This window comes from Geospiza fortis, unplaced genomic scaffold (genome assembly GCF_000277835.1).
Source record: "Geospiza fortis unplaced genomic scaffold, GeoFor_1.0 scaffold40, whole genome shotgun sequence".
Lineage (NCBI taxonomy): Eukaryota > Metazoa > Chordata > Aves > Passeriformes > Thraupidae > Geospiza > Geospiza fortis.
Genome location: NW_005054297.1, coordinates 2,512,131 through 2,522,234, shown reverse-complemented (window position 1 = coordinate 2,522,234; position 10,104 = coordinate 2,512,131). Strand labels below are relative to the sequence as shown.

The following is a 10,104-nucleotide window of genomic DNA, read 5'->3' as shown; positions in this document are numbered from 1 at the left end:
GGCGCGCCGCGGGGGGGGCCGGGGGGGGCCGGGACGGAGAGCGGGGATAGAGAGCGGGCCGCGGAGCTCTCCCGAGCGGGGATGGAGAGCGGGGATGGAGAGCGGAGCCCCGGAGCGCTCCCGAGCGGGGATAGAGAGCGGGACGGGGGCTGGGGTTTCCTCACGGTCCGGCACTGTGAAAAATGCATGTATTTTATGATTGGCTTTTCGCAAATATTAAAATGAATATTATATGTGTTGTGTTAGAAAGTAATGCTGTGTTAATTCTCTTAAGTAGTGTGTTAAATATAGTTTTAGGTTATAAAAAATGTTAAAATGGAAACCATGCTATGTAGGATACTTTTTTTAAAGAAAGGACTCACAGCGAGATAGCAGCCGCAGGACACCTAAATCTTTCAGAGAAAAAGAATGTACTGCCCTCTTATCAGAAGAAACAAACTTCTTCCCACCTCAAAGGCGCTGTTAGGATTCAGAGGAAGAAGTTGACGATGACCAGACAGAATCCTGTATTTGAATGGAATTTATGCATCATGTATGAAGTGTATGACTATGCAACAGGCTATTGCTTTTAAGGGTTGATCCTTTGTTAACGGGTGTCCTTTTTCGGGCTCGTGCTGCCCAGAAAAAGGTACCCGGATGTCCGTAACTCTTTGTCTCTATTGTCTCATACTGTCCTAATTCAAATTGTCCAAATTATTATTACTCTAATTGTATTACTATTTTTGTAACCATTTTATTACTATTAAACTTTTAAAATTTTAAAAACAATGATTGGCATTTTTCACAGGCACCATTCGTGCAAGGGGGCGGCTCCTTGTGGCATGTTCTAGATAGGTGGTCGTACTTCTCTTGGGGATTTATCACAGATTTAGGCAACCCTAGTCTGCATACTTAATTTGCATATTAAAGATTAAAATGTAAATTATTTAGGAAAAATAAAACTTTATTGCAAGTGCACGTTACTGTAACAATTTCAGGCTGAAATTACAGAAAGAAATAAAAATGTGGCAAATAAAAAATAACACAAAATAACCCAATGAGAATGACTGTGGTTACATAGTGTCAGGAAAATTCACTACAGAATACAGGGTCATGACTGTAATATCAGAAGTAGATTTATGGTCAGCAAAAGCGCTGCATGGAAAACAACTGGTTGTAGTTTGCTGACAATTACTGTATTGTCAGTCTGAAGAGCATTGAACATGCACTGGATTTTAATTTCAGGTGAGCGAGACATTTTTTGTTTATTTCCCTGCCCCTGAAGTGTGAAGCATAGACTTTAAGTAATGCATTCTAATACGTGAGAATAAGACACCTTCTGACAGTATGTATAACAATGTTTGCTTTTCCATACATCCTTAAGTGGAGTTACACTGTTAGATGAGCAGAACATGATGTAGAAGGAGTTAGGCCTGTTCAGAAGGAGTTAGGGAGTCCATTGCACTTCCCACCTCACAGCTTTTTCCATGAAGTGGTACAGAGACAAATAACATGATTTATTAAGGTCAGCAGCACTCAGAAGCAATGATTGAGGAAAATTACACCCAATTTGATTTATCTTGTAAAATTTGATTTATCTTGTAAAAATGCATATTTTTAACATTAAACCACAATATTATTTAAAGAATCAAAGTGGTAATTAATTTTCAGATTCATTTATTTTGGGAAGGCTCTTGGACAATGAACAGGTTTTTAGTTCTTTGAACTCCATAGCTCCATAGCTTCTCCATATTCATGTCATTTCTATATATTATTCTGTACATACAAATTAAGTGGGTATATCTGGGATATATGAAGTTGTCTAATTTTATGGAAAGACAGGATTGGGCCCATATCTTCAAAGTTCTTGGTAGATATTACTCATACATATTCTCATCTGGGATTTCAAATCTTCCAAGGTAAGAAGTGTCCCCAGAGAAGTGCTCATTTTTACATGTTGAGCATGCATATGATCAGATACACTATGTGAAGCATAATAAAAATGTGTAAATAAAATAGGTGACATATATCAAGTTGCACATTTTTGAAATTATTTTATGAGGTACAAGGGAAAGCTGAAAAGGTCTAAGTGATAAACTTACTTATTGTTAACCCCAAGGTGGGCTTTGTAATTGTACATTTCAAATATGTATGCCTGCATTTAACCTTTTTTTAATCCAGAAAGAATATTCCAGGGCAAATATTCCATGCATTTACCTATCAGTGTATCTTAGCAGTGCTTAAATTCAGACAACCTGTGCAGCTGAATGTTTAATTTAGCTTCACATCTGTTTCATTAAGTTTAGTTCATGCATGAGGATACTTCTGTTCACTCTGAACTGAAAATTCTATTTTCTCACAGGTCACAACGCAGTCATTGATGAGAATGTTATTTGGTCATTCAACTTGTGTAGCTATAGTATCCCACAAGGATGCTTCATAGGTCTGCTGTAAGAGAAAACTTCTCTTGGACCTTTACTGCAGAGTGTGCTCCATTCTTGAATTGATCCAAACCAAGAAATTACAATGCTTTTCACCCCAGTCATCCCCTTTACCTTCATGTATACAGTGCATTCTACAGGTTCTTTCAGAGCTACTGACCTCCCTAGGAATCCACACCAACAAATCTTTAATCTTGTCCTTACCTAACTAGTCCCATGATTCTTATTCAGTAATATTTTTGGAGTGGTTTGAAATTTGGGGACCATCAAGCAGTTCATTATCAGTATGAAAATGTGTTGCGATACATGCATGTTAATGCTACTGAAAAGCATTTTCACAGCAATCACTCAATATGGAGGAATTAACAATCTGCTTCCTTCTCACCTCCTGAAGAGAATTATATTTAGTAAAAGCTAAGTTACATGCCACAATATAATTCTTTCCATACAGTAACTCTGTCTAAATTATACATGTTCATAGAACAATTACAAATTACAAGTATTACATTTTCTACTTGTGTAATTATGCCACACTTCAAGATTTTTCTATCTCAAAGCCTCTCAGAATTTTCTGGGAGGGGAAGGTGGTGGTACCACAGAGGCCCCTGGGGACAGTTTTCAGGGCAGTACTGTGTTGTTACCATCTAAGACACCTTTGTAGCCTGGGTTTGTTTGCTGCCTATCCATGTGCAGCATCTTTCTGGAGTTGTGGCCCAGGGCACAGTCTGAGTGAAAGCACCAGTAAATTTAGAAGGACACTGAAGCAAGAGGGTGGCATAAAATAGGAACTACTTCTGCTTTACTGAGTCTCCTTTATACTAAAATTGTAACAGTTCTATAGACTCATCATAATTTTCCATCTATCTTTTAAATTTTTTAAAATAATTTTTGGTGCTCCTGAAAAACAAAAGTGGCTCATGGTGTCTTGAAGAAGATAGGTTAGTAGGGTCTATTGCAGAGTCACCCTCACAAATTTCTGCTTCACTCATAATCCTGCTAAACTTGTAGAGCCAAACCCAGAGAGGGTAGAGGCCACTGTATCCATTCTTAATGGTATATTCCATATCCTTTTCTCAAAAATATTTGCTCCTGGGTACCCACGAACTGTTCAAATCCTTGTCAAAATTATGGCCCTTCCTAAGAAAGTAACTTTTCCATCCATTTAGCCAGTTCTATTAATTTCAATACTGTTTCATCATACATCATTTTTACTTGATTTCAGATAGACTTAACAATTAACATAATTATGAAGAAAATTAATCTGTCAGATTAGTATTTTCCAGGTTATCTAAAAGCACTATTACCCTTAATCTGTTTACTTCCAGAAGCTGCAATAAAATGTTCATCCAGCAGCTAATAATTTTTTCTTCACAGACTAATAGCATCCCATATACTTTACATTTCTCTCTTCTTTGCCTTGTGGTATTGGATAATTTCTGTTTTAAAAACATTTCACACACACACACACACACAGCCTTTGCTGCCCCTTAACTTGAGCCTCACAGTTGATGAAGTTCTCTTTTTCAATGCTGTATAACATCATCAGAGATATATGTCCTTCTTAATATGCTCTAGATAATTCTGTGAAAGAAAATGCCAAATATACATTTTTTCTCTTTTGAAATAGCTTTATCATTTCAAAGATTTGTAATAAACATGTTGTCTTTCTAAATAAAGAAGACATTTGGTTTGATGAAATATTTCACCTTAGCTTTCTAAAATACCCCAAAGAGCAAATTTTCTAAAAACTGAAACAGTATATACTCACTGCAGATATCAGTTTGTTTTGAGAATAATGATATTTATAGCACTTGGTTTTCAAAATTTTTTTCACAGACATGTTAGTTGCTGGTATTGTAGACTGACATGTTTACTCGGGTTTGTACACAAATCATCTATCCAAAACAAAGGCTGAAGAGCCAAGTAGCTGTTCCTGTCACAACAGTTCACTTGACCAAAATAGTTTTGCGTAGATTTGTTAGTACATGATATCTTCTGCTGTCACATTCACTTCTTCTGTTTTAGTCTTAATTTTAGGGAAATGAATCCCACTAATGGCTATTAGCAGCAAATTCACTGCATGTGCTGTGGCACTTGCCACACAAATCCAAAAACAGTCTTCAAAGCGTTCTTCTAAGATAATGAACTGAAAGACATTTTCCCGAAAATTGGCAATTCTTTCTGTGAGGTGATGAAGCTTCACAGCAGCCATGAAGCTGGTGACTCCAAGTACCACAAATCCACCTGCAACAAAATGAAATAAGTATTCACCATTATCAAATCAAAACAAGACAGATATTTTGGTTGTGCTTCAAAAGACTTACTGAATACATCACTGAGCACTATACAGAGTAGGGATAGACAAAGGCATGGCTTAAACCAAAGTTTAATTCAAAATGCTTAGGCTTTATTGTGTGGACAAACATACTTTTATCCATTACATAAAGCCTCAAGACTGGTATTCATAGCTCCTGTTAAATGTTAACTAGACACAATAAACCAAGATACCACCTGGAAATTCTGTTTTGATAGGTGTGAATTCACCACCAACTTCATTGTATTTACAAGTATTTAAATCAAAGAGGTATTCAAGGCAAAAGAAGGAACTTGTATAATTTTCTATGAATGTGACTAGAGAAAAACACTGGAAAATTACTTTACCTGCAAGGAAGTTCCAAAGGCATGCTCCTGCTGGACCGTTAATAGCTCGGTAAGGAACTTTTATTGCGTTAAGAATGCAGAATCCAAAACTGACCAGAGAGAAGAAAATGGCCACACAGAGGAATATTATGATCATCACATGCAGGCCTGTATTCAACTTTTTCACCATGTGTGGGAAAACTGTCAAGAAAAAATAAATAGTCTATTCAGTGTATTGGTTTTCTTGATGGTGGTAAACATCACACTGTGCTGGTACTTCAAATTCAACTTATATTTAAGGACGACTGGTTTTTTATGGAGATGTGGAATTCAGCTAGTTGCACACATCTCAGTTCCTGATGCTTTATTTTTCAGTGCATCAAACCAGGGATTTTCTGGCACAGGAATAATCCTCTAAACAGGATCTGTGAATAAGGATTCAGGCTGAAGGCCTGTTTATTTATCTAGCAGAGTTAATGTCTTTATCTCTGGTGCTGTATTGTCTGCTGCATACCTTCCTGTCTCTTTTTCACCTCTGTTCTCAATACCAAACTCCTGGTTTTGAGCTTCTCATTCCTGTCTCATGCTTTTTTATCTCATCCATTTGAAGTCCGATCGTCTCCATTTCCTTGTTCCCTTGCTGCCTAAAATAGCATCACCTTTTTCTGTGTTTATTTTCTCATGTTATTGTTCTTTTTTTTCTAATGCTCTCTTTATTGCTGGCTCCAGTGAGATCTGCCCTGATTTCATACATCCTAATCCCACAGGTTTGCCCTTTAAGATTCCCTTCTTGGTTTCTCACCTAGTGTTTATGGCCCTTTTGTGCTTTTCTGGGCATCTGGCAGTGTTTTAGCCACAGATGTAGGAAGCTTGTAGAGTATTGCAGTCAGGTGGGCTTTAGGTGAAGCACTCCCATGGTTTGCTATAGGCACAAGCTCTCCCTCAGCAGCCTGACACTCACTTGTCTCTTGAGAACAGTAATTTTCTTGGTTCTGTCTTCACAGACACAGTTCTTTTGTTGGAAGGCCAGATTGGCCAGCAGCAGGAAATGTACACCTGAGTGTTTAGTTTATCCTGCAACCCTCTAGTAACAGAATCAGAAGAAATGTGAGTAGGGAATTGTAGGTGATGTTGACTGACAGAAAAGAGAGAAGCTGATTGAGAGGAACCCTAAAATACAACATGATCAAGAGGAGACCTCCAGCTAGCATAGCACTGTGCACTCATACATGTTCTGAAAAACTCACTGCCCAATTACTAAAAAGATACAACAAAGAAGGTATACTATGTTATAAACAAATAAATAAATTCCTACCTGTGCTGTATAACTGACAAAAAACCCCCAAAGTTCAAACAAACCACCTAAAAAGTAGGCAGCAATAGTTGGTCAATGTCACCATGAACTTCAGACATATAATTTGATCATGACAGGACAGAATTACAGTAGATTCTGTAGGAAAAAAATACTGTACAAATCCCACACAAAAATTATATAATTCAACAGATCTACCCTTTCAGTAGCTCATTCTGGGGTTGTAGTAGGGCTTGGTGCACAGAAGAGCTGCAGAAGACTCTGATAACAAGAAATGAGGGGAGTAATGAGGATCAGAAGTATATATGAGAAATGGGAATCCAAAAACTAGGTTGCTTTCTGACTGGAAAATAACTGGCAGTGTAACAACAAAGCACATGGAATTAAGCCTCCTTACAAACCATCAGAGATTTTAGGGTAGATGTAAGGATTATTTGGTCTTTTTTCTGAGTCTTGCAGCCAAGTCCTGATGACCTGCCCAGGGAGTCTGGCTTAGTACAGAGAAATAAGAATCCATGAGAAGGATATTGCCTTGGAGACTCCAGATGCAATCCAGCAGGGTTTGCTATGCACAGGCAAAAGTGTATGCTATGCGTGGCTTCCCCAGCTTGTTCCAGGGTTTGACTCAATTGTCAAAACAGAAGCATCTTATGCCAGCTTAGGTGCCTTAGGACCATCATAACAAGCCTGTGGTCTAACATACATGCTGCACTTAGGATGGGACACTTCCAGAAGCTGCAGCTGGAGGCCAGATGATACATCTTGAGGAGTACAAAAGAGCAGTAGACACCAGTTATGGCAACAGAGTCATTGTCCCAGCTAAAAGAAAGTGTGCCAGCCATAAGTCTACTCCAGTGGATGTTAACAGAGTGAAAGGGGATGTACCAATAACAGTAAATTTTTGCAATTTGAAATTCTGAAGTGTCAGAGGTACTGCAGTACTGCACCATATGATGTGTTAGCTTTGTCTTCATCTATGGTGACAGTAAAGTCCAGTTATATTATCACATTCCTCATGAAAAGTCTCACTATTCTTGCACCCCAGTAAATTCAGAATGCTTGGAGATTAAGGGGGACATTCAAACCAAAAAAAAGTCAAGTCAAACCCAGAACCCCCAGTCCTGCTTACCATTGTGCTAAAGTATCAGCTTTGTGTATTGCTGTTTGAAACCAGTATTGTGAAAAGATCAAACTCAGTAGAGTTATTGTTTAAAAGGGGAAATCTCTGGAACACTTGTTGACCAAAATGCCTATTTGTGCCTACTGCACTTAATGTTTAACAGTTCTAACAGAGAATTATTACTAGCTTCAGTGAGAGCTCTGTTTGTCTAAGGAGCGCTGACTCACATCCTCCAGTTGCATATTGATGTACTCCAGAGTGACTGTGGGACATTATGCCTCCCTCTCAGGTTGCACAGCAAAAAATCAGAAAGTTCATTAAATAGTCCAAAAAGTTGTACAGAGTTTTTCTCATTCTCTCTGCCAGGATGGGCTGAAAGAACTGGGGCTGGATGAGCACGACTGCTCTGTCCATGTCATGAAGTTGCAGCTGCAGTCAGAGCTTGAGCAATAGTTTGGTTACCAGTCCAAATTCATCCAGTTTAACAACTGGTTACACTGATCTAATTTGAGGTTGCTCTTCTTTTCTACATTCCCTCTAAAGTCCCACAGGCACACCTGCCTTCAATTTTTATAGGAGTCCTTGTGTAGTTGTGTAGTCAGACATGATCCTATGGGAAAACAATTATTTATTTTTGTAGGCTAAATTTTAACTTCTGAAATACCTCCCCTCAGCTACCAGAGCCATTGCAAAGGATGGGACAGGACAGCATTGCTGTGGGCCAGGGAGAGGGTGAGACTGCAACAGCTTCAACTTGTATTGGTTTAAGTTTCAGTAAATCTGTACACTGAAATAAAAATCTTCAATAAAAATCGCCATTTTCACTACAGAACAGGATGAATGAAATTTGGAAATCATCCAGAGTACAGCTCAGTGCTTTCAAGATCTCAAGAAAATCTTTTATGTTAGAAGGAATATGTTTAGAAGAGTTTTTACATTTGTTAAAAGTTCAGCAATTTTTTGTCTCCCAACTTAAGAGAAAAGAAGGTAAGAATTTCTTCAACATGTTAATAAAGTTAGCGATAAGTGCTATGGTAGATATTTGCATTAGGACAGCCAGAGAAACACAGAAATGTGTCCAGCTAAATAAATCTCTGCTTCTTAAAGGGAAAAAACCTCAGAAGAGTTCAACAGAGAAGGCAAGGACAGAGGCAGAGGGGTGGCAGAGCAAAACCTGGCATAGGAAAATGTCAGTCAAGGGAAAAGTACGATTTACAGGGTCATCTCCAAATGACTTTCACCCCCTGCAGAATGCTAAAAGGAAACTCTCCATCTAGCCCTAGGGATTTTTTTCTCCAGCTTGATTCCAGGATTACAGAACATAACTGTAGTGAAAAGCATTAATGAAATGATAATTTTATATTCACACTCCAAACGTCAAACCATAAAGACTACATATTTATTTAATAATACAAATTTGCATTCTACAAGTTCTGCAAACAAAAATAATAGAATGTTAAATTTGAACTAGATATTAGACTAAATATTCAACCAAAATTGTACTTACTTGTGAATTTGGAACGCCGCCCGCCCAAGCCACATTGGCGTATTTTGCCACCCCGAAAGAGTCCGTAGTAAATTTCTCCGATGAACTTGACCAGCTCTGGATCTGTGGCATTGACCAAATCAGCCCCTGTTTTGCAAAGGATCTTTCCAGTCATCCACTTTGGGATCCCCATTGCAACAACAATCAAGATAAAAGACACAAAACTTATTAGGGAAGACAAGGCAAATAATGTCTTTTTAAAGCAGCCAGGCATCCTAGTGCTTTCAAGGGATCATCTCCAAGCCCTCTCTGCAGCCGTCAGACATATTTCCCATTTTTCATCATGCTCCAAAATCCACAGCTGAATACCAGGCATTTCAAGATACTTCTCTTTGTATTTTGGAGGTCCAGCAATTAATCTGTATGGTTAAAAATCAAGGCAAAAAATACATTTTGCTGCAACAACATCCTGAAATGGTTGCAAGCAAGGGCTTCATTACATTGTAGTGCGGTGATGCTTCTTTGTAGCAAGTAATCCTATCTCTATGGCCTGTCTAATATTTCCTCAGGTGTTTAATCGTCCTGCTCAAATGTCATCAAGTTTCTTACTGCAACCTCATGTGAAGAAAAGTTGGAGAAGAATCCAGTTTACTGGATTATTTTAAAAAGTGGGTAAATATCTGTGTGCAAGGGACAAAGCATCAAAAAAACGTAATTTGGCTGAAGGATTCTGCTGTCGCCTGAGCCGTGCTGTGCTTCCCGGCGCCTGCTCCCACCCAGCCCGTAAATGTCACTGCAGGCAGAGTTATCTGAGGGACAGAAGGGATGGGTCTGGAATCTCCTGAATTACAGCGGGGCGCACGAAGCCCCTGGCAGCGGGGATGGCCTGGCCAGCCGTGCCGGAGATCGGGGCACTCAGGAGGGGTAACTCAAGTGACAGCTGCGATCCATGAGCACTAAAGAAAACCGGCCGTAATTGTCCGCACTTCTACGGTTACTGCTACTCGAGCCCTGGCAGGACCTTCAGAACCACTAATTAATTAATTAATTAACTAACTAACAGCAGCAGGAGCCCTGGGGACTAGTGACAAGGCCCCTGCCGTGGCTGCGCCGAGGCATTGGGATT

General features: G+C 39.0%; 2 protein-coding genes across 2 annotated transcripts in view; both read right to left on the bottom strand.

Annotated features, from left to right (window-relative positions):
* Positions 1-2,638, bottom strand: part of LAP3 (leucine aminopeptidase 3) — a 17,296-nt gene extending 14,658 nt beyond the window's left edge. Inside the window, exon 1 of the mRNA XM_031055443.1 lies at positions 2,625-2,638. Coding sequence (XP_030911303.1) covers positions 2,625-2,638 — 14 coding nt within the window. The remainder of the gene's footprint in view (positions 1-2,624) is intronic.
* A 1,760-nt stretch (positions 2,639-4,398) lies between these two features.
* CLRN2 (clarin 2) lies at positions 4,399-9,645 on the bottom strand. Its single transcript, XM_005415427.2, has 3 exons — positions 9,000-9,645; positions 5,082-5,261; positions 4,399-4,664 (listed from the first exon to the last, which is right to left on the bottom strand). The coding sequence occupies exons 1-3, from the start codon at positions 9,250-9,252 to the stop codon at positions 4,399-4,401; spliced, it is 699 nt and encodes a 232-aa protein (XP_005415484.1). The 5' UTR covers positions 9,253-9,645.
* Between the last annotated feature and the right edge of the window lie 459 nt (positions 9,646-10,104).